Source organism: Nothoprocta perdicaria, unplaced genomic scaffold (assembly GCF_003342845.1).
Source record: "Nothoprocta perdicaria isolate Ctin4 unplaced genomic scaffold, notPer1 scaffold_41, whole genome shotgun sequence".
Classification (NCBI taxonomy): domain Eukaryota; kingdom Metazoa; phylum Chordata; class Aves; order Tinamiformes; family Tinamidae; genus Nothoprocta; species Nothoprocta perdicaria.
The window spans coordinates 3,403,499-3,428,262 of record NW_020455655.1 but is presented as its reverse complement, the minus strand read 5'-3'; the positions used below and the strand labels follow the sequence as shown (position 1 = coordinate 3,428,262).

Here is a 24,764-nt window from a genome sequence, read left to right as displayed (position 1 = left end):
TATCCTCATTATTACCATTCAGCTGGTGCATTCACAGATCCTTTCTCCCCCATTACCTTCTTCCATATCCAAATGTCCAGCTTTTGGATGTTTCTGGGAACTCCTTTGGAAATCCTATCCTATATATATTCTTCTAATCCTTTCTACGTGAGGTGCAAGGATGGGAAAACGAAGCTAGCTTTTTGATAGTGTACTCTTATTTAACAGTAGTGTGCTGCATTTTAATTACCCAGTAGCTTTTTTTTTTCAACTTGTAGTTTTCTTGGCAGACTGGACATTCTAGTTTTATTTGCTATTACAAAAAAATGAGGATAATTTTTAAAATATTAGACTTAAAAGCACAGACCTGTACTGTGGCACCTGTGAAGCCCTTTGAGACTGTATTTACCTGCAGAGGTGTGTATTGTGTTTAAAGGATTCTGTTGAAAATCAGAGTGCTGGCTTTAGAAAGAACGCCACTAGATAAATTTTGTAATTCTCCATGCTAAAGTGTGTGAGCCCAGATGATAATGAGGAGTTGGATTTGCCTTTAAACACATATTTGACCTAGTTTTTGCTACTGAAACCTTGTGAAAAGATTTACATGATTATGAGGTTAGCTTCACTGGTTCATAATATTTCTAGGTTATAGGACTAGAGGAAACGGCCACGAACTGAAGCATCAAAAGTTCCACAGGAAATTAAGGAAAACTTTCTTGACAGTGGAGGGTGACAAGCYCTGGAACAGGCTGCTGAGAGARGCTGTGGAGTTTCCTTCTCTGGAGGTCCTCAAAACTCACTTGGAGGCAACCCGTGCCACTCTAGGTGACCCTGTGTGTTCAGGGAGGTTGGACTAGATGATCTCCAGAGGTCCCTTCCAACCTTAAGGATTCTGTGATTCTATGATATATAAGTGATTGTGACAGAGGACAGAATTCCAGAAGGTGGAAGAAAATTATGTTTTTTCAGTCTTTTAAAAGGAAGAAATGAAATGATCTGGGATAGGTGATAGATGTGTTAAGCAGGTAAAGGATAAAATATCAGTCACAAGACTTAATACAGAGYTAGTGAAGAGCAGATGATAATTAGACAGTATAAATTTAACAGAAATAGGTCTTTCAAATGAATTTGCTATTTCTGAGAAAATTTTTCATTTTTGATAAATAAAATATGGGCAATGTAGCATATTATTGCTTCTGGATATCTTGCAGGTCTTCATTTTGCTTACTATATCAAGTGACTTGCTTAATCAGCAGGACTACAATATATTGGCATAGCACCCATGAACTTGAGTAAAGATGAGTTAAATGACAGGGTTCGAGGTGCACTTGGAGTTTGGGAGCAATCTGGGAGTGTGTTTGTCCAGTGAGAGTCCCGTGGAGCAGGTGGAAAAGAAATGGGTTTCTACTTCTGCCTTGTAGAACACATTTTATCAATGGTCTGGTGGAAACAATTAGTTGTTAACAATGTTGGGAAGTGGCATGGAAATTGGAGGAATTTATGATGTCATCACTACAAGGCAGCGTGGACTGTTCAGTGACCTTGGCTCAGTCAGCTGGTAACTATTTCAGCACAGATGAACTTCAGGTCCATAATTTGCTGGCTCTCCTTTCGAGATGCTGGACTCTGATCTGCTGCACAGGAAAACAGTTTAGGGTCATTGGTGAAGAATTAGCTGGAGTGAGCACCCCGGATGTGCAGGAGACGGGGGAACTGGCAGTACCACTGTTTGGTTGTTGCCCTTGGAGAATGGAACAAAATAAAGCCTACTAGTATTATATTAACGTCTTAGTTTAATTCTGTCTGTTGGATAAGCGGCCTGTCCTACCATAAACAAATCAAAGCAGATGTGTTCCACATGCCCTCCATTCAGCTGTAGGCAGAGCTTACCCATATATCTGGTACAGCATATGACTGAATAACAGTGAAAACTGTCCTCAAAAAACTTCCTGTAGTCTGTATTCCCATCCCTTGAGACTCACTCGAGAACAACACTGTGGAAATAAACATATCCTAACTCTTTTATCAGTATTATTTTAATTAATGTGCTGAATATTTAAACAAACTGTATTCAATCTGGCGAAAAGACCTCCCAAACTGAGATTAAACCAAGCTGCAAGGGGACCTGGAGAATCTTAAGTATCTAGTATTCCTGGTAAAACAGTTCACAGATCTGCTTTTTCTCAGTAGATTTGAAAGGCAAGTAAACTTGACAAAAATCCTCAATACAACACTGGCGARTGAAATTGTTGAATAAGGTGGGAAATTTATGTGCAGAAGGCTTGCCAAGTCTGTTGCCGTTATTTTTTTATTAGGAATTTTGTCATGTGTTTGTGTTGTGATGCTGATTAGGTTTCCTGTCTTTGGCACAGATTATAGGACTGGCCCGTGCTTCACGTTGGTGACTAACCAGATGTGCCAAGGACAGCTCAGTGGAATAGTCTGCACAAAAACCCTGTGCTGTGCGACCGTGGGGAGAGCCTGGGGCCACCCCTGCGAAATGTGTCCTGCCCAGCCRCATCCCTGCCGCCGAGGCTTCATTCCAAACATTCGAACCGGAGCCTGTCAAGGTAAGTGAGCAGCAAAGCTTCCCCAAAAGCTGATGAAATTGTTACTGGATTAATGTTAATTGAGTTACACTGCTGTGAATAACCTGTCCTAAGGCATTCTCTGCTATATGTGTGAAGAATGGAAAAACACTGTCAGATACATTACTTCATGATTCAGTGAGTGCCCGATGTTCAAGTGAGTACATTAGCAACTGAGGTCATGTGAGAGCGGCCAGCACCTTAATGAATTTTCACTGCCAGCAGCACATTGGCTTGGTTCTGCAAGGGTGCTTTCCTGTGGGTACCACCAGAYCTTTCCATGGAAGAATTTAATCAGCTTCAAACAGCACTCAAAACATGCAGAAATCAATCTGTTATGATGCTGCTCCATTTATCTGCTGTGAGCTTTTTTTAGCTCAGAATTGTTGGTTTTGGATTCATCTGGAGTGTCTTATCTCTTGAGCTACATTGCTTCGACCTGGAAAAAAAGTGCATGTTGTGCCATTTGAAATGCATTATTATATATTTTATAAAATTTTGGAAGTGCATTTGCATTTGTTTCAAATCGTAAAATCCACCCAGATGTTGCTTGCTTCTTTCTGAGCATGCCTTACCATAGAAAGTCCTTACACTGCTTTTGGCTTTTATTCTAATACTTCCAGCTGTATAAATTCTTTTATTGTCTGGATGTCTGGCAGGAAACAGGAGAAAGTTAACAGGGGCAGCTATGTATTAAACTGATGTAGATTATAAATTCCCAGGGCCGTATCTTTGGGACTAGCTTATTTTGATCTGTCTAACATTTTCAAATAAGATATAGTGCTTTTTGAAAATGAGGGAGATAAAGATTATAAGTTTATTGGTAATTTCGTTTAATCACAAAATTCCTGCAAAGAACTTCAAGGCATTCCATTGCAATAAAAATGTAGTTATCCTCCCTCCCAGGCCAAGTCCAAGTGCTGGTGCCTGCAGACAGGCACGATGAGCTGTGAGATGGGCATGTTTGTGTAGGCTACGTGATGTACCGGCCTGTAACCTCAGCCGCTCCACAGCGTTCTCCCCACCTCGCTGCTAAGGGTCAGGGCTAAACTGTGCAGCAATCTGTGAACTGAGTTCTGGACAGTYCAGAGATTTTATGTGCGTGAAGATGTGGCCCACGCCCCTGACCTCGTGCCACCCCTGCTCGTATCCCTCCTGCCTGGGTCATGGAGAAGCTGTGGTGGCCTCTCCGATGGTTTCACATGGGCTGTCTCTGCTCTATGCACATTTCTTAGCATGCAGCTGCATTTATGTTAATCTGTACATGGTGCCAACAGTTTTGGCCCTGTATGTTTGACTTGTACTTTCCAGTTGATCTGCTCTCCTGTAATGTGGTCATAATTTCGACAGATTTGCTATGGAACCACATATTAGCTTTATTTTTCATGCAATTGTCCTAAATCCAGTCCTTTTGAAATCAGATAACATTCATTTAGACTGAAGACATTTCAGGGATTTCACATCCATATTCAATCTAAATAAAGGAAAGCAGGTTAAATAAAATCCAGGTTCTCTGAAGAGACGAAACCGTTGTTACTGTGTGGACGAATCAGAAAAAAATGAAACGGAGGGGGTGGGGGCAAGTTTGTTCTAAAAAGTAAATATTGCTGCCCACAGTTTGACTTYGTCTGTCTGGCCGAAAGTTAAATTAATATCACAGCTGAAATTTTTAAAGATACAAAGTACAAAAACAAAAGCCAAAAGGTGGGATTTTGAAACAGACGCTGTGACTCAGGAGCATGAGTTCTATATTTTTTTTTAAGTCCGTACCGAGCCATGAAGTTTGGCATGGTTATTGTTATTCAAACACTGCTCAGCGCGTTAGGGAGAGCCCAGCAGCCTCGCGGCGGGTGCCACAGCTCCCTGGGCCTCCAGGCACCCGCGCGAACTCCGGCACCCGCTGGAGCGGCTCTGCCGCCCGCGCTTCCCAACCTGATTCGGGYGGCTCGGGGATCTTTACATAATGCTCTGCTATGTGGTACGAATCTGCCCCTTGGCATCAGCGAGACTTCCTACTCCCAGGGAAATTGCCTCTTGGCCTTTTGTACAGACGTCGTATTTTGCTTTTCAGACTACAAGACGTGTTACAGCTGGCGCTCTGGGATTTATAAAGGAGATTGGAAGGCACCATCTCTTTCAACTTGTGTCCCTGTGTAGAAACCAATCCCAGGGAGAAGCTCAGGCACTAAAGAAATCAGGTTTTGCCAGCAGCCGCTGGTGCCCCTGGGGCAATGGGCATCGGGAAGAATTTGGGGTTGTCTGTTCAGGGGATGAGCTCTGTGTTTGCTCCAGGGGGAGAGGGAGCAGCAGCCACAGGGCTGTCCCAGGGGACTGAGCAGGACGTCCATGGCCTGCACTGTGGCGCTTCCTCCTCCTCTAGCAGTTCCCGAGTCACAGCAGCACTTCTGCACTTGGCCACGACACGTGTGTTATGGAGCTGCTCGAGTTCTTAGGCCAAAACCCGGGGCCCTTTCAAAACATTTGTCTTGTGCTTCCTACCTAGCCTGTGCTATCATCTTCATCATTTTATTTTCCTGAGTGAGAAATTAAAAGCAAAAAGGGAGACGTAGACAGTAAAATGCAAAACAAAATTATGAGTGTCTAATGTCATTATTGGTGCTTCTCAAGACATTAGTTATGGCTGTGAAACTCCTGGCCACAACTCACAGCCACTGGTGCCTCATCTTACCAGAGTGAAGAGTTAATCACTTTGATCAGTAATGACTGTACAGTCCCCTCCAGGAGTCCCAGGAGCTGCACATGATAGGGACAGAGGGACCTGCTTGGCTCATCCAGGCTCCAGGATCTGCTCAGGCAGGTTTTGTACTCAACAGAATTGCCAGGATTTTCCAAGTGGCAAATCGTTTTGGGTGCCTGTCTTTAAAGGGCCCTGGGTTTTGGCAGGCTGTGTTCTGTGTACCATCATTCCCCAGATGTTYTGGAAAAACAAAGCAATAGCAGTTAAATGTTTAATGTCTGAAACAATAATAACAATGTGATTTCTTGCAGAAAATATTTAGAGAACTGTACTTAATCATACTTCGTGTAGGGTGGTTTCAAAATTAGTGTCTTTCTTCACAAGCGTGTGTAATATTTTGATGGGTGAAGAATGGATTTAAGCATATTTACTTAATTTCTGTGTAGACAAATTATTATGGCTGTTCTTGGGAAATGAATTAAAAATAGGTGTTTTTTCCTTTTTTATATGATAGATGTGGATGAATGCCAAGCCATCCCTGGGATCTGTCAAGGGGGAAATTGCATTAATACTGTTGGATCTTTTGAGTGCAAATGCCCAGCTGGACACAAGTTTAATGAAGTGACACAAAAATGTGATGGTAAGAACTTACAGAACTTTCTTCTGCAAATAAAGGGGTAAATATTTTGGGAGACAGCTTTGTTGGCTTTATTGTTGTTTGTCACAGATTTTGTGATGTCTTTTTGCCTTGAGTATTCAAATAATATTTTTCATAACAAATGTAAATAATGGTCCTTTCTCCTGAAACAGAGGACCTTTAATATTAGACCTGCAGCTTTTTCCAGACCTTATTTTTCATGTAGTATTTTACAGACTAAAAGGTACATCTGAAATAAAWTAAACATTAAAAGTAAAAATATTTTTAACTGATACATTGCTTTAGAAATGTTCAAAGCACATGTGTCTGATTTTTTTTGTATCAGAAAGTGTATATGTTGGGGAAGTTAAACACATCCCCACCTACTCTGGTAAATGATACTTGATATTAGTGAGAGTTTGACATTGCTGAGTGAGGACTGYACAGCTAAGCTATGAACTCATCCATATAGCTGCAGATGCAAAGAAAGACCAAACATTTTTTCTCTGTCTTCCCTGGGGATCCTGGTTTGGAAGGATGGCAGGTGCTAGCTATTGATGTGGAAATCTACCCTGCTTGTAATGTAATAATGAGGAAGAGATACTGCAATCCTGATTTCAGAGGGGAAAATTTGAGTGTAAATCACTGGCATTGTCAGCTGTTACAGTGACTGACTACAGTAGAGGATCTGGCCCCGGAGTGTTTTCTTAACATCCTCAATAGCTTCCTGAGTGCTTGGCGAGCATTTATTACCTGCCAATCAAGCACTCAGGAAAGATAATGATTTATCATTGATGAAGAATGACCACCAGAATTTAAGATTATTTTTGCTTGTCCGGAAGCAGATTGACAGCACTAGAACAAGTCACTAGTTTCACTGGTGGAATCACCATCTTCAGAGGTTTTAAARATACAGATAGACCACGGCTGATCCGATCTTAGTGTCAGTGGTRATCCTTTGCCAAGTGGGAAGTTGGACTAGAAACCTCCAAAGGTCCCTCCCAGCCAGCATTTCTGTAGTTTTTATGATTTGATTTACTATAAAAATCTCTTTTAACCAATATGTCTCATTAGATAGGGGCCAGATTCTGAAATCAAGTATCATCCTGTGTAAATCTCTACTTGCAGATCGACTTCACTGATGTGGCATTTGTAAAGCATATCAGGATTCTTGGTCACTAGTCTATTGGAATGGGGAGCAACCTGTTAGTTTATCGATACTGTCCTTCACTGAAGAGCACAGATCACAACAGAGATGTAATGAGATAGCAGAACAAGAGAGGAAATGAGACTGTAGGGCAGTGGTCTGTGCATTAGAACAGGTGGTGGAGAACTAGATTTTAAGTGTTGCATTGTTTCATATCACCATTCCTGTTCTAGTTGCGTTAATGCTGAGATTAAGTGTGGTTTGGTGGTGATGTGGGAGTAATTTTTGCTGTGAGCACATCAAGTGTACTTACCTTTATAAAACTTGCATGCTTAACAGTGACAATATTGCTTATATTAATGTCAACACTAATATAAATAATGAAATACTGTTTGGGTTAGGCTCAACCCTAAAATAAAGAGTGGTGATTTTGCTTTTAAAAAGGTCAGACTCTATATAAACTGTGGCAACACTAACTTTCAGATAAACACTGGTAAATTTGAGTCAGAAGATGCTTGAATCTGATCCACTTACAACTGCATTTTTCTCTGTTAATTAAGGCCTCTATTCAGACCAAAACCTAATTTCCACATTTTTTGTCACTGAGACTTTTGGGACTCCTGCGGAGCATAATCCTGGAGCAGAAGCCAAAAGTCTCTTAGCAGAGCTCCCGGGGCACTCGGGCTGGAGGCTTTGGCAACACCCTCTAAGTAGCACTGAACAAAAAGTCACACCCCTCCACTACACCCAAGTGAGGAATGTGACCCACATCACGACAGCAAGCGCTGATGYTGGGGAGAGTGCGAGTACCCGGGACCCGATGGTGCTATACGTGACTATACGTTTGGTCACCCTGTGTGTGGGCCGCCCTTGGTCCCTATGCTCCTCTCCCACAAAACCAAGTCCCACAGTGGTGCTTGAGCATCCAGTTCGTTACCTAGGCGAAGAGGAATTGGTCAATTTTTTATTATCCTCTGCAAAGGAGGAGTAGAGCTAAGATGCTCTCTGCTTGCTAAGAAGCTCCTTAATGGTCCTGTGGGACTTCGGGTGTTTCCCCCATCTGTTGGGGCCAAATCCCAATTTAGGCGTTACATTTAAATTCCTCCAATCATTGGAAATGACTAAAATATTATTCACTTCTTGCCTTGGCGTGTTGGGTGGTGTTGCAGTGCTTCATCTCAGAAATGTTTGCGGTTGGTGAAATCATTATTACAGCCATGTGTGTGTCTGTCCGCCGGTCTCTGGAGGAGCGGTCGGAGAGCACCCTGCGGTGCCGTTACTGCTCACAGGGCTCTCTCTGTCAGGAGAGCTACGTGCTGGTGGTGGGCGCCCACAACAGCCACTCATCACCCACAGCTCTCTGAAGAGCAGCCTCCCTTTCCAGTGAGCTTTGCTGGTGGTTCTTGTAGGCACGGAGGAAAAAGTGAGCTGTCCTTAAGCTCAGCTGGGCTCCAGGTTCCTAGAAGATGGGAGCAGTGCTAAGTAGGTGCAGCTGAGTTGTAAGACAAGTCATGGGAAACCAGGGGAAAGAGCTTCTTGTCACAGGCTGGGGACTGAGAGTAATTAAGGAGCATTAGGGGCTGGCACAGGTTTGGTATTTGCATGGCTGTAGATACTGTAAGCTCGTAGCTCTGGAAGGACAGTGCAAATCCCCTCTGTGTAAGCAGGAATGATCACGTATAAGAAGGAATTTGTTATCTTTTTAGGCAAGTTTTGAAAATTTCTCTGCATTAAATCTATGATGATTGCTTAGTATATAGATCAGTATTTCTTAATGATTTCACTCACAATATGAATTTTAATTTAAAATTGATGACAAAATTTAGGCAAGTTATGGACAGTGCTTGACTTGTGTCCTGCTTTCTGTGGTCAATGTTTCAGTTTCTGTCTAGAAATTTATTGAAACTTCAGAACATTCACTTAAAGGAGGAGGTGGGAACGGTAATCTTTGTTGCCTGCAGTCAGCCTTTGAACTATAATCCTGTCAGATGGGATTACTTAAACAGTGTTTGACTGGTCAATACTTCTAAAAAGGCCCTGAGAAGTGGGGTGGGCCATTCAGTAGGTGCTGTACCTCAGCACAAGTCTGTATTGGATGATTGTCCAGTGTTACGAGACACTGAGCTGTTGGAGTTAGTGTGAGGTGTAAGTGCAGAGCTCCCTGGTCACTGTRGTCACTACAGGTGCCACAGCAAGATTCTTCAAACAGGTTTGAGGATTCTAGTTTGCAGGTTTGAATTCGAGAGGTCATGGTTTACTTACAGTTAGTAAACCSCCAGGGTAATTTTCATCCATCATTAAGTAGTTTAACAAACCCTTTTTTTGYGGTTTGGAGATATGATTTTGAATTCTGTTTCACTTGTGTTTATAAAATGTTTGACAAAATAAGAGCCTGATCCATATTCGCAACTGCTGGTTTTGCTCTTAAGGGACYACAAAGAATTTGATTACTAGTAGTTATTATAAAATGTATATCCTGTTGAAAGAACTAACCTGTCCCTGCTCCCCCTCCCCCTTTTTTTTTTCTTGAAGATATTGATGAATGCAGCACCATTCCTGGAATCTGTGATGGAGGAGAGTGTTCAAACACAGTTAGCAGTTACTTCTGCAAGTGTCCACCAGGGTTTTATACAGCTCCTGACGGCTTAAAGTGCATAGGTGAGAATACTGTGAATGATAAAACAATAGGTGCCATGAGTCTTCATGGATCTCTGAAATGAATAACATTGTACCAGAAATGTATTTCAACACGAGATATTCTTGAAATCATTTGTTTATGTCAAGTACATCATGTGCCTGTCTGTTTTTTGAAGTGAGTTTCTTATTAGTGGGAGGTTTCCTCTTTCCCTCTTCTTTCATTGTGACCTTCCCTCACGTTTTTCTTATTAGCATTTTTCTGTCATGTTTTTTGCCTTACAGTAACAGTTCTCCATGATATTCTTAYTCTGTCATGTTAGTTTCTGACTTAGAGCATGTTCTATTCAGCAGTCATTTAAAAAAGCAAACTTATCTGAGTAGGAAAATAATTCAGCTCTCCCCCTCTCTGCTTTTTTTCTCCCAGCTTCTTCCAGCTGTTATGACCTTAATTCATATATTTTTCTTTAAAGGAAAAGGAGACATTTGTAGCTGTTTCTGTGATGGTGATGATTTAGCATTGCTGTTCTGTGTAGCTTTTACTTTATAGGGCAAGACTGATATTCCAAACTTGAGAACCAGAGGACTGTGTGAATTAAGTGACATTTTTAAGCAGTGATTACATTTTTTTCCCCCACTGTTACTGGTGATTTGTGAGCATTTATTGTCATTTAAGGAAAAATGTAATTTCCACAGTCTTGGCTTGTGTGCTCAGAAGCTTATAGACATTGACAGCATAGCAGTTCAAGACATCTTCATGTACTAGCATCTTTTGTAGAAAAGCATRTGGAAGAAGATTGGCGAAAATGACTTCTCAGAGAAAAGTAACAAATTTCCCCTGGAAATCTGGAAGTAGTTTGATATATGACTCATTTTGAATGGTACTGGTCTATTTCAGTAGGTTATAAGAAATGAACTCTATTTCCTTTATTATCAAGATGAGCACTTTGATGGGTAAGATACATACTGTACACTGAAAATGCCAAAGGAGCATTGTTTATCTTGCTACAGATTTGTGGCTCCTAAAGGACCGTGTGCATTAYTGATTACTGCATGTACTTAATTTTATGGAAAAGATACTCCTTTATATAGTAATGAACTTGTACAGAGGTTCGATATTTCTCTCTGATTTCTACTTTTTTTAATACTCATTGCTCAGTTAAATTTGTGCCACATTCATGCCCATGTTATACTCCTGTTTTCTGATGTTTTTTTACCCACTCTATTTCTGGGCTGAAATAGTTTAGTGAAAGAACTGGGTATTTAAATGATGACAGGCTATGTTAAATAATATGCCAGGCCATGAGCCATCATTAAAATTTTGGCTTCATGTCCAAGTCAAAATGTGCTAAATAGGAAGCACTATTAATTATCTGTAAATACTTTGGATTTGTCTAGAATGCAGACTGCATACTTGCCATATTGATAGGGATAGAGCCCAAATCTGTTCTAGAACTGGACAAAACATGTAGTGTTTATTTAAAGACCACATGCCACTCTTAAGGGCGAAGTGTTAGCTGAACATGTCTATTCTGCTAGAGATGAGGAAGTGCTTCTGAGGAACCTGTCCCTTATGGGACTCGAGCTAAGCAGCTTTGGAGCCAAATGGGAGTTCCACTATTACAAACCTTAAAAATTGAAATAGACAAAGCACCAGATAGCACCAGAAAGCTGAAGAGGAGAAACAAAAGCAGGACATTTCCACCCAAGTGTATAGTCCACTGTGAAGAGAGCTGTTGGTTAACACCTCCAGCTGGCATAAGTTCATTTGCTCAGAATGTTACTGTGTGATTGCCTTCTCTCTCACTCTCTCTCTGTCTCTTTTTTTTTTTTTTCTTTGTTTCTTTTTATTTTTTTATTGGAAAACTGTGTTTCTGAAACAATCTGTTTTTTCCTGCTGTTCTTGCCCACTTTGTGTCTCTGTCTCCTTCCTCTGGCCAGGCCTTTTGTAGAGCCTTTCCACTCCTCTTGCCCATTACTGCTCTCAGAGGCTTTAAAAAGTAATCTTTACCAAATCTGAGAAGGATGAATTGCAAAGGATGATGATAGAGCCCTTCCTTACCACACACTGCCCATCACCCTGAGCATCTGCAAAGCTTGCCACAGATGCAGGGTACAGCATCCACACCAAAGCCTTCTTCTCTTTTGAAATGGTAGATTAAGGAGTGTATGTGTTTGGGGACCAGGAGGAAATGAAGGACCAGTAACACAACTGACTAGATCTTCTGCATTTCAGATTTTCCTTTAAGAATAACCTAACTCTAGAGTTGGGAAGCAAAGGCCAGCTGACCCCCTCCCCTGTACTACCAGTAATATCTGTGCTCAGAGTTCCAGCTAATAAAAGGCAGAACCTTCACAGACTCTCCCAACATGCCTCTATATATCAATTTCTTCAAAATAAAAAGAAACTTCCCTGCTTTTTTATATCCACTAGAATAGCTAGTAAACTCTGAAAACCACAGTTATTAGATGGCTCCATCATGCCTTGGATAACTGAGATACTGTTTCTTTAGGGAATGGTGACTGATGTTGTAATGTTATGTCTGCAACTTTTTCCTCTACCRTTTGACAGCAAATATTTTTGTTCTGTAGAAACAAACATGATCTGGTTTATCATGCAGCATCAAATCGCACCAGAGCTTACATGGAATTAGAAAAGATGTGACATTTGTTGTGAACCCATTGCTCAAAGCTTCAGATAATGCTGTTTATTATTTATTGCTTTCCACATTTTCAGCCCCTTCTCTAAGCTAGGAGATCTCTATAACATGTTATTTGAGCTGAGTATATGAAATCTGGGTTCAGGATGTTCTTTGTACAGCACATTCTTGCCTTTTTCAGACAGGAGTCTAACCCATCTCCATAAACCATGTGATGGCACCAGGCGAGCTGCTTTACTCTTCCTTGCTTGCAAGTCTGTATTTTGTCAAATCACTGTGAACTGAAGAAGTCAGGACCGATGCAAAATAATTAGTGTTTTAGGAACATTGGTTGCCCTCCATCAATTTCTTTGAAACCTAGGGTTAAATAGACCTGATCTGGTACTATTTTTAACAGTAATCACACTGGAATTCTTTGAGGGCACTGAAGCTTATTTTAGCTATATATCCAACTGTAATTTGTTATTGTCACTTCAGCTTTCATATAGGGACATTACAGCTACAGTAAATCCCACTTTGTCCAAATATTCTCTATGTCTTTTCAGGTTATCTGTCTTCTACTTTCTAATTGTTGTAATGTTAGAAATGCTATTTTTCTGCAACCTACCAAGAAAAGCAGTACCTTTTTCTTCTTTAAAAGTCATATACTTCGTTGAAGTCATGATTACATATCCTTTCCTTTCTCTTGATAGACGTGCGTCCTGGATACTGCTTCTCTACTCTGACGAACGGGCGCTGCGGCAATCAGCTTCCCCAGCCCATGTCCAAAATGCAGTGTTGCTGTGACAGYGGGCGCTGCTGGTCCTCTGGTGCTGTGAGCGCTCCCGAAATGTGCCCCATCAGATCTACCGGTATGAATCCACCTCTGCTCTTACAAGGGTCATAGATCACGGAATTAGGCAGTCATTTGCCTTTGCCAGTAAAATTTTCCTTACAAAGAGAGTCATGYGAAATGACTGAGGYTGGAAGGCACCTCTGGAGACTGTGTAGTCCAGCCAGGGTTGAACTATAGGACATTGCTCAGCATCGCACGCCGACATAAGCAGAGGAATTTATCTGTTAGTGAACGTTTTGTATCCTAGATGAGCACGTTTGATTTGCATTGCTTTTTCAAAATGATGTGTAGCTTCAGGTTTCTCCAGAYCCTTCTAATAGATCCTTATTTCCTCTGGATATTTTTTCCACCAGGAAATGTGGTTTTCTTCTTTGTCATGCTCAGTTTCCTGAGGTGCCATTTATTTCCTTAAATTTAATAGCAAACATGATTTTATTTAAATTACATATCTCCACTGACTGTCTCCAAAATATATTTTGTACTTTATTGCCTCACTATGTATAGAGATCCCCAGATAATGGTAAATTTGAATTTAGAGAAGATGGTGAGCAGATGGTGAAACTAGATGTGAGAGAGTGGAGGAAAGAGGCTTTTGGCAAAAAAGAGGATACAAGAAGCTTGAGGATGACTGGGGAGAGCTCAACAGAGGTTAAAAATGTTAAATATCCAGAACTGACTAGAATAATGCTAAAAAAACAGTCTAATCTCTGATGTTCATCTGGTGGAAAGAAGAAGAGGAAGCTTTACTTAACATRCGCTCTGTTTTCTTTACATATTTGCTGATTAACCATATCTAACTGTTGAATAAATTGAATGGAAAAGTGAAGTCATTTGGCCAGGGCCACAGGCTGAGACAAGCGATGGGGAGGGCATTAGAAGCCAGGACTTCCTGACTCATAAATCCATGTCTTCCAGACTATAGTTACATGCCACTGTTTTTCTGACTTAGGATATAAAATAAGACAGTAAGTTTCTGTCTCTCGAAAAGTGCTTTGAAATCCTTCGAAGGGCCTTGCAATGTCCTGCTATCCTTACTCAGTCAGGTTTAGTCACTCTTCAACATATCCCAAGAGATCAAGAGCTCTGAGTGAAAGACACCAGTGAGTCAAAGTCTCTTTAACTCTGAAGGGGAAATTTACTGCAATATAAAGTAGCTATATAGTGTAACCAAGTGGTTGCATATCCAGTGTGAGCAGCAGACCCAGATGCTGCTATAAAATGGGTTGTTTATTGCTAGAAATWACACGTGGAGATTAGAGTTGCAATAAAAAGGGGCTTGCACTGTATCTCATTGCACAGCACAGCAGTAATTGTTTATGCAGAATGAGGGGGTTTAGCACTGACACTACAAATACTTTAAAAGTGCTATCTCAGAGACTTAGTCGTGTCCTCACCTGAACGGTTCCTCTTAGTGCCCTAACTCCGTTCAGTGGATGGTCAGCCACAGGGCTCTGGCTTCTTTTCATATGGAAGGCCTGTGCTCTTGGTGGATTGGCTTTGGGTAATTGGACGTTACCAATCTAGAGTAAGAAAAAAAGAAAGAAAAAAAATGTTTCTTTCAAAATGAGCAAGAAGAATTCTAGGGAATGTTTGAGAAGAGAATTGACTATTAAAAACACCATCATTAACAGAGACTTATATATTGGAGGCTGACAGACAGACCACTTGCTRAGAGCAGGTTCAGCTTATGAATAGGCATAASGCAAAGCTGTTATAACAAAACAAATTTAAACAAAATAACATAACAAAATGAGTATAAAAATGTGTATTATCRGGAAAGATTTAAAGGTTAAAATCGCTAGCAAACAACAGAGGGAAGTACAATGACRTATGAAACCAACTGATCACTGAAAAKAATTAAAATAAATGCAAGAATCATATTAAGGAAAAGCAGAATCTTATCATGTTTGTTTGTCAAAGTCTCTGTGATTAAGGAAAAGTATCTAATTTGTTTTGAAGGTGAAAATAGTTGGAATAAAGGTGGAAATCCATGAGATGATGGAAGTGCTGAAGGCTGAAATACCTACTATAGTTCTCTGCACATTGAATTTATTTTTATTTTTAATTCAATATAGTATTTCAGAAATTAATTAATCACTTCAGCATTTCTTTTTCGTTATGTAATTCCCCTCTCCTACCATAAACTTGAAAATTTTGAAGTGGAAAGATACTGACTGCACAAACAGTTATTTGTATACACGTGAATTGTGGTTATGAATTAGGTCAGCTGGAAATGTGGCCTTTAATTGCAATACTCTTTGCACATTCTTTGGATTGTGCATTCCAGCCCCACACTTGCTGAAGACAAAAGAGTTGGGTGCAGGAGGAAAAATGGGGCAGTAGGGCAGATGCCACTTACAGAGACAAACAATAGGAGAATGTATAACATGGAGCACAGACTGTGCTTAGGGCAAAATAGATCATTTTCCCATCCGCTGGGGAAGGGTGAACTCAGTGTGGATCGGACTCGGTTGCTCTTTGTCTAGACTCCTTTGATTGCACCTCATTTGGCTTCTGCTTTTATTGACAAACCTTATATTCACAGTAGAGTAGTGTTAGTATATTCATTCTTTAATTAGTTTTGCCTCATTGCTTATGTTTATACTTTAAGGGAGCAAAGTTTTAAGAGATGAGTTGAAACCAGAATTTTTCCATTTTTTCTCTTTTCTAACTCTGTAGCAAGTTTAGTATAAACTAACTTGGGATCAAGTCCAAAAGTTCTTCTTTAGATGAACTTACCACTGAATTTGTCCAAGATATTGCCTTAAAGTAGACTCGATAGATTAGAATCAGTTCCCCSCCTCAGTGTTAAACTTCCAAATACAGACTGTCAATAACGTTGTCTTTCTGTTAGCAGTCTTTTGACAATCTGCATGGCTTCCTTCTTTTACTACTTGATAAGCAGAACTAAGCTTCTTACTATGAAGGAAACTACCATAGCCTCCAATTTTTCAGGTTATTTAAGATTTGCTGTGGCTAGTATGAGGAGGTAGAAGATTTCACTGTATGAAAAGGGGATTGGTTTGGTTAAGTGGAGTGTATTAGTCTAAATTAAGTGACTGTATTAGTCTAAATCGGCATTCCTGTTTTCATGTTGCAGATGAGTATCGGAAATTGTGCTCTGTTGCTGCTATGCTGCCAGCAAGACCCGAACTTCCCCCAGCCCGTCCTGGTGTTATCCCTCCTGATACAGTCCTTCCTCCTCGTGGTTACCCTCCTGTCGGCCCTCATCCAGAAATTGTATATCCATCTCGTGCTCCACCAAGTCATGGTAAGCATCAAACACTAACCTTTTCCTGCACTRTTTGTATTTAGCTTCTTTGAAAACATGCATTTTTAGGAGCAACTTGCTCCTTGCAGCTGCTCTTATCTCTTGCTTTGTTTTGGTATCTGTCTAATTTCTCTCTGCATATTCTAATCGTAACTACATGTAGCCACGTATCTCACAGCAAATGTACCTTATTGGTACTGTCTTCCCTGTTAGGTTCGGATTCTAACATTGCTTTCTCACTTTATTTACACAGATTGTGTTGTATTATTTCAGAATATTTCAGAATATTTCAGAATGGATTTGGTATTCAGTGGATTTGGTATTAGCTATATTATCTTAATGATATTGTGAGGTTTGCTGCATATCAGCACTAATAAACATAAGTAGCTCTTCAACTCAGTTATAGTGACTACTGGTAGGACTTGGTTAGGAGAAAGCAGCTATTGTCAAGTTGTTTTATTCGCTCTTGCTTGGTTAAGTAGGAAATAGGCAAGTAAAAGTACTAGTCTGCTGGTCACTGAGGCTGAGCCAATGTGAAGAACAACCTCTTTCAGGAAAAAGATGGAGTAAGTTAGGTTTCCCTAGAGAAGGAGGAAGCCAGAGCCAGGATACCAGCAGGTTACATATTTTGCCCCTTGTWCAGTAAGTGCCTGCATATTCCACAACAGGCACTTGAAGTCATCCTGTGGCATAGGCACAAATACTTGGCAAGTAGACAAAAGCCCATTTCGCCTATGCTCTGTGCAAGTGCAGGCAGGCTCTGATAGCACTGCCTTCAACTGAAACTATTCAGTCATGGTTCAGCACCAAGGTTAGCTAATAAGCCCAAGGTGCAAATATAAGCCTAATATTGCACTGAGATAGTTGCCCAGTTTCTGGTCATCTGGGAGCATGGGCAGAGCCAGCTCACAYTGGCCTGCCAAAGCATGTGTAGACTCAGCTTTTGAGTCTATACCCCCTGTCTTCTCTCTTTACTACCTGCAAACATGGAGATAATTGAACAACTGCTTGACTGATGCTTGCTATGTTGGCTTTTACTGGAATCCTCACAGAGACTTGCACCCCATTTGTGCCTAAATATGGGCAGAGTCAGTCATTTTTTTTGTCCTGCAGAAGAGGAAAACAATTGTCAAAATGAAAAGCTAGTTGGTTCCTAGCTGTTTTCAGAGAGAACTCTCAGAGAGAAGGCAGTGTTTTCTCCCTCTCCATGCTGAATAGTTATGTAGTTAGCACTGAGATAGAAAGCAACTCTTGACTTTTGATGGAACATGCTGCACAAGCTGCAGGTTGCAGAAAATGATTATGATGAACTACTAAAATATTTTTCCAACTCTCCTTATTTCAGTGATCTTGTCAGTGAACTTCACTGACTACTGCCAGATGTTCCGACATCTCTGCCTTAACGGACGCTGTATTCCCACTCCTGGGAGCTACCGCTGCGAGTGCAACAAAGGATTCCAACTGGATGTTAGAGGGGAATGCATTGGTACGCAGTTTTCTGCTGTAAAGCACAGAGTGGAAAAGAGAGTTTTATTTTCCACACAGTGTAACAACCCTAATTGTTTTTTCTGATAGATTTCATATTTACAAAGATGRGAAAAAGTAATTACTTTCAACTGCAAACTCATTTTACAGCAATTTTGTTTTTAAGACATTGTTTAACTTCTTGTAACTTGTCACAAAATTATGCAGAAGTATTTTTTACTTTACTAAAAAGTAACTATAATGTGTTTATTACTAATTTAAAATAACCTGTTTGAAAATSTGCCAGCAGTTTGAGCGTGCAAATGAACTATTGTTAAAAAAGAAAGTCATCAGGAACGTGACTCCAGTCCTAGAGAGACCCATAAATGCTTTTTTTGCCTGATTATCATTTTGCCTGAGAAATGCTTTTTTTGCCTGYATGGTGCTGGACTCTTGAGTCCTTTAATTTTGGAAATCTGCAAGATCTTGATGAAAGATGCAAGAGTTAATTCTCCCTTTCCTTACAAACTGCAGACTGATAGGTCTCTGACTACAAAACCCTGTAGATGTGACTACCTTACAACCAATGTGTTGGCAAAATACTAAGACAGTAAGATGCATTCTGTAATTTACAGATGTTGATGAATGTGAGAAGAATCCATGCATCAGTGGAGAGTGTGTGAACACCCAAGGTTCCTACATATGCCAGTGTCGTGTAGGATATCAGAGTACAGCAACTAGAACAGAGTGCCGAGGTAAAGTACAGTTTTATAGCCATATCTGTGCTATTGTATATGTGGTGGAAGGGAAAATATGTTAAGCAAAATCTGATGGGTCAAATAAGGCTTTTTAATAAATCAAATTTGGCAGTGAAAATGCTCTTTCAAAATAATTAACCTACCTGAGCTGCCTGTTCACAGACTGAAATCAAAAAGAGAYAGTCTCTTGTGCAGAAACTATCTTTGCCCCGTTTTCTGGCTTTGAGGTGGAAGAGAGATTTGGGGGTTGTTTTTAGGGTGTGTTTTGTTTGTTTYGTCTGTGTGTGTGTGTTTTATTGTTCTTTCTAAAACTGTTAAATATGAGGGGGCTCTGTAACCTCTCTGCCCACAGTTCAAAACATAAATCAACATAGACCACAACAACAAAAACTTAAATAACATATGGAAAAGTAGTAAAAGATAGAAAAATCTACCTGAGGGACCTATGAATTCCCCACAATGATCTCTTGTCAAGACCAGACAATCCTACTGGTCTGCATCCTCTCCTGTTATGGGGGTGGCCAATGCTTAGCCCCTTGCTGTTCAGCCCTCTGCTAGGCACAGACATTTCAAAAAAGCCAGAGAAGAAAGTTCTCTGTATTAGCATGTGTTATTTTTCTTTTGTGAATCAGAAAGGGGTATTTGTGGTACAGAAACTTCATCCAGTCCAGGAAGACTTGTAGAGCAGTGCCTCTGTGGCTTGTCACTGGGAATGTTTGACCTAATTGGCTGCCAAACAGTTGCAGAAGCATCTTCATTGCTCATCTGAGCAGCGGCGAAGGAGTGCTGTGGTGATGAATTTATTCATGAGTCATATTTGTCACACGCTTTTAATTTGACTGATTCATTAAACAAACACATGATTGTCAGAAGCCCAGTAGCTTAATGGCATTCAAGTGTGGTCACTTAGCAGTTCCTTTGCAGTTTATTGGGACTCTGCTTGCTTGACAGGCAGTTCAAAAATCGCTAATATGCACAGAATCTTTGTTTACTGGAGAAGTTGCTAAGGACCAGTTCAGGAAAAAGATGGGACGAGGTTGGCCAAATGTGCATATAGCAGTGGTGCCTGCCAAAATCAGCATTTGCTGTAAAATTACTTTGCATCACTGCTTTGTATACTGAGGCTTTAATTTTTGCACACACAGATGTGCCTGTGCTGATATGTTTTTGTATATGTCAGATGTCCCTTACATCCCTTCTTGGAAAACACAGTCCTCATAATGACAAGATATTTATCTGTTCCTTTCTCTGAAGTTCCATGAGTGGTTTTCTTCTACAGGATAAGTCTAACAGATAACTGAGTGAAAAATGCAGATTATATTGCAAGCTACTGATTTGGCTGTTATTTGGATTTCTTAAAATTTTGGTCAGGTTTTGGCTCAGTGAGCTTGTTAATTAAGTTCCTAGCTGAATAAGGCTTTTAGTGTTGTGATTAGTGATCAAAAACACGGTCTCTGATGGCAGGAGATCTAAAATGGAACTGAAAAAATTGGAAATTTTGTGACGTTAACTGTGAAAGGCTTAACTGTGTGGGAGGCAAAGCTTAAGTAGCAAAATGTTTGCTGTGATCTTCCTGACCTTTCACAGTGGAAGAGGAGGTCACACCTTACGGGGAGATGTCAATAACAACAAATATTTCAGTGAGAAAGGTGCTTTGATTTTTTGGAAGTATCTCTGAAAAAAAAATCGCATTATTTCACAATTTTTGAAAATTATACAAGTAACAGAAACAAGCAATGAATCACTGGTCACCTTCCTCTACATCAAGAAGAGCAAAATTCCGCGTTAGCTTTCTGCACCGTGATTTAGTTGACAGCAGATACGTGAAGGGAAAGAGCCTAACCAGCCCTAAAGGTAAAAAGCCAGGAAAACCTCAAGGGCTGGTGTGGGTTTTCTGCCTCCCCTAAGGAAGAACAGCTGGCAGAGTAACTGAAGCCAGGCCTRCTTAGAGCTGAGTGCCGCGGAAGAGCAGGAAAGGAGCAAAGCCGGGAGAGAACCTTTTTTCCCAGTACTGATCAGTCATGCCAGGTAATCAAGTGAGGGAAGGCAACTCAAGCCTGTTTGCTCTTCTGAGCTATCCGGAGGGATGCCAGCTGTCACCTGAACAGGTCTTGCCTCAGCTCTCCTGTTTGGCTGGCCTACAGAACGAGCATTTTTCAGGCGTTTCTTAGCACGTTCCCAGCAGTAGCACACATCTAAGAAAGCAAATGTCAATTSAGCGTTTCAAGTGGAATCAGTTCTCCCTTAGGTACCTGTGTAACAGCAGGGACACACTTTGGGARGGTGCTCTTTCCTCTGCTCCTTCCTGAGTGCAGCAATTCCCTTCCCACTTGGGGAATCTTCAGAGACTTGGACAAACAGCACGATCGTGTGATAGAGGATGCAGCTGCATGGAGTGGTCAAGGTCTTTGTGAGGAGAGTCCCCTCTGTGCAGGAATCTCTGGGAGATGGTCCAGGCCTTGCTGAAGAACACTGAGCAATCTAAAAAAATGTCTAGACAGTCTGTCTCAGCATCTCCTCTCCCCTCATTTGAAGGAGAGGGAGAGCTGCCAGCCTTGTGTGATATCACTGTTTAGGTCCTCCAGAGAACTTGCCAAGCACCTCCTGCAGAGAGGGGGAAATGAGGAGCTGATGTTTCAGGTATAAAACGAGCAGGAGGAATCTTCTGAGGTGGGAAAGTCTCAAACTTTCCTCTTACCTTTTTGTAGCATAAAGCAACTGTGAAAGACTAGTTATCTTCTTCTCTTCATGAGTTAGCTAACAAAAGTTATTTTAGTTCAAAACACTTCTACAAGGAAGGGAAATGTAAAAATACAGTTAAGAAGATAAGAATTGTGATTTAGCAGGATAACCTGACTTTTCAAACTGAAGAGCATTCTTCACCTCCATAACATTCAGTTATGGAAATCAGKCAAGTTACTTTCTGGTGAATACAGTTTCTAGATAGGGTTAAAGAATCTCAAAATTTTCTTTTTCTTTTTGGTTGACTTTCAGACATTGATGAATGTTTACAGAATGGTCGTATCTGTAATAACGGACGATGCATAAACACAGATGGCAGCTTTCACTGTGTTTGTAATGCTGGCTTTCAAGTGGCAGCTGATGGGAAGAACTGTGAAGGTAAGACTTTGCTGAAATAATTCCATGTGAATAGTTCCAGTTCCAAGAGATTGTTCACTTCAGTGAAAAATAAAAGGACCTCTTGTGGGGGGAAAGGGAAGGAACACAGAATCAGATTTCTAAATACCGTTTGCTGTATCTGAGAGGGCAAGTAAACTGTCTTTTGCAGCCAGTTCTGGAGCCTTGGCTTGGCAGTTCTCAACAGGATGTCTGTCCAGCAGGAGAAATAGCACATACCACTATCACAGAATGTAGTTTCTTTGATGGGAGTGGTACATTTTAAATTGGAGCACAAATCACATGCTGCCTGATTTTTAGTGTGTGTCTAGCAGCATGCTTTATGGGATCTTACTGGGTGACCAGCAGTGTGCTTTATGTAAATGAAGTCTGGTCTGACCCGTAAAAACTGTTTTAAGAAAGATTTGTAAACATAATTGATGTGTTCCTACCTCCCAGACCTTTAGCAAAGTGGGGAAAAAGAAGAATGTTCTTTATCATGCTTCCCAAGGTCCTTGGGAGGGTTCCCAATGATCTATTCATACGTTAAAGGAATTTCAAGCACTGTTCTTAGAAACATTTTTGGCAGAATACTATCTCAGTGATTCAGCTCAAAGACTTAATGCCAAAATTCTTGGTTGGGATAGATATATGATTTTTTTTTTAAAGTCATAAATTATTTTTGTCTGACTTAGCCTGTAAGTAAAAAGAAAACACACTATGTCTAGAAGTGTAATTTCTGTCCAAGACAGCTGCAATATTAAGGAAAATAGCACGATTCTGAATATATTGTAATGTCGTTATGATCTAGTGATTTTATGTGCTAGTAGTGATTCTGCTAATCCTTGGTAGAGACAGACATTTTAAGACACTGTTTTTCATGACTTTTTTTCGATATGATTTTGCACTATAGGCTTCTTTATAAATATCTAATTATGTAACTATATAGACTAAATATATTTGGAAATGATCATATTTTGGAAAAAAAACCCTTGATTCCCGGTTTCTTTCTTTCCCACCAAATACCATGTGCTAATAGTAATAAGAACCAGGACATCGGCAGTCTGGTAAAACGTTTTTAATTCCATTGCATATGTTGCCAGAACGTCTGTTGCATCCACTTATGAAACAGTTTCATCTCTGGCATTGTAATGCAGTTTTGTTCTTAGGAATACATGTGCACACACACTAATATGTAAAGACTGTAGGCTTGAGCCATAATTTAATGCAACTGTGTATAGTCCTTTAGATGAAATGGGCTGATTTTTTTGACATATTGTCTAGATTTGGCTTCATTTGTGTCTGTATGAAGTAAAGATGAACGGGATATAAAATCTTTTTTTTTTAAAAAAAAGGCAGTTTTTTCTGTATTCTCTCTATTCTGTCTTCCCACCTCTTCCCCCCCCCTCTTTTTTTTTTTTTTTTTTTTAATATATGACTGACAGATTGTGAGTGTTCAGAATAACAATGTCTGGGTCCTCCATCTTTTCCTACTGTGGCATTAGTTCAGAGTGAATAATGTCAGTATAAAGCAATGGCTAGTCAATAAGTACTCTCCTGCAATGGTTTTTGTTGTTTTTTTTTCTCTTTTTTTTTTTTAATGGAAGTCAATGGTGAACATGCTAACAGTTCTACCACATACTTGAGCACTGTGGTGGAACTCTCCTACCTCACAAGTTTTAGAGTCACCAAAGAGAGGTTACAAAAGTTTGCAATCACACCACAAAAATGCCTCCTCCTGTCTTTTTGGGTGTTCTTAGTAACATAAAATTGTGCTTGCCATTCTGAATGGAGACTACTGCTAATCTGCTTTTTATATATGTCAAGACTACAGAACCTCTTCTATTCAATTTCAGCTTTCTCACTTTTTAAAAACTGGCAGTTCTTAAGCTGCCTAGTCTCTCATCTGTTTTTCATTCTTTGTCATGTTTATATGCGTATTTTTTTGTGTTAATGATTCATTGGTAAAACCTGAATCATTGCTTTGATGTAACTTCTAGTATAGTGCAGTGCGTCCCATTATATGTTCACATTCATCATGTCCCCTGACACCCATAAAAAGGAATTAACATCTTTTGGATATAATCAGTAGGCGTTCTGCTTTATCGTGGTGACCATTATCTTTTATGTGTCCTTTCAGATATGGATGAATGCAACATAAGGAACATGTGCCTGAATGGAATGTGCATTAATGAAGATGGCAGTTTTAAATGCATCTGTAAACCAGGCTTCCAGTTAGCATCTGATGGACGTTATTGCAGAGGTGAGCTCAACAAACTACAAGTCCTCAAGGCTTGTGAATCATATGCCTCTGGTAGCTTCAAGAATCACCTCATTTCCTCACAGTGACCCTTGGGGACAAGAAGAACTGGGCAGAGTTCTGGTCAGATATGCTCTCTTAATCAGCTCATTGTGCAAGACAGTATTCTTTCTTCTCCGCAGTGTTGAGCAACAACCCTAACCAGCCAATGGGAAATATTCTTTGATCAAAGACTCTGTGATCTGACCTAAACCACTGAGGGGTTTTTTTTTGCCTATGAGGTCTTCTGCAGTTTGGCTCCAGTATATCTTGCTTTTTGTATTTTGTCTTAACATTTTCTGTGTTTGGCCACCCAAACATCCTGGCTCCTTGCCTTCCTTGAGGTTTTTCTCCAATTCCTGGCTTAGTGTTCTTAGCCAGTGCAGCATCTCCGAGGAGCCCCTAGCACCTTGTGTGACCAAGACACAAGCATGAGCACCACAGCAACATTGTCTGTCCCTTTTGCTGCACTAGCTCAGCAACACCCATGGTGGGAGACACTGCAGCTATTGGTTGCTACTCTTGTCCATCATAGTTTCTGTTCAGCCCTGTTAAGAACTGGAAGTTTGTGTGTATAAATCCTTGTGTTTCAACAAGTTTTATAGGCTCAGAGATGAAGTTGAAATAAGGAGTAAACAAGTGTGGTGCCAAGTTACTTACACTTTTACTTTTGAAAA

At 40.4% G+C, this 24,764-nt stretch overlaps 1 protein-coding gene across 1 annotated transcript in view; it reads left to right on the top strand.

The window, feature by feature from the left end:
- FBN1 (fibrillin 1) overlaps window positions 1–24,764 on the top strand; it is a 137,191-nt gene that overhangs the window by 41,308 nt on the left and 71,119 nt on the right. Inside the window, exons 6-14 of the mRNA XM_026045677.1 lie at window positions 2,352–2,549; window positions 5,780–5,905; window positions 9,582–9,707; window positions 13,036–13,194; window positions 16,279–16,449; window positions 17,795–17,935; window positions 18,549–18,668; window positions 21,666–21,791; window positions 23,929–24,051. Coding sequence (XP_025901462.1) covers window positions 2,352–2,549; window positions 5,780–5,905; window positions 9,582–9,707; window positions 13,036–13,194; window positions 16,279–16,449; window positions 17,795–17,935; window positions 18,549–18,668; window positions 21,666–21,791; window positions 23,929–24,051 — 1,290 coding nt within the window. The remainder of the gene's footprint in view (window positions 1–2,351; window positions 2,550–5,779; window positions 5,906–9,581; window positions 9,708–13,035; window positions 13,195–16,278; window positions 16,450–17,794; window positions 17,936–18,548; window positions 18,669–21,665; window positions 21,792–23,928; window positions 24,052–24,764) is intronic.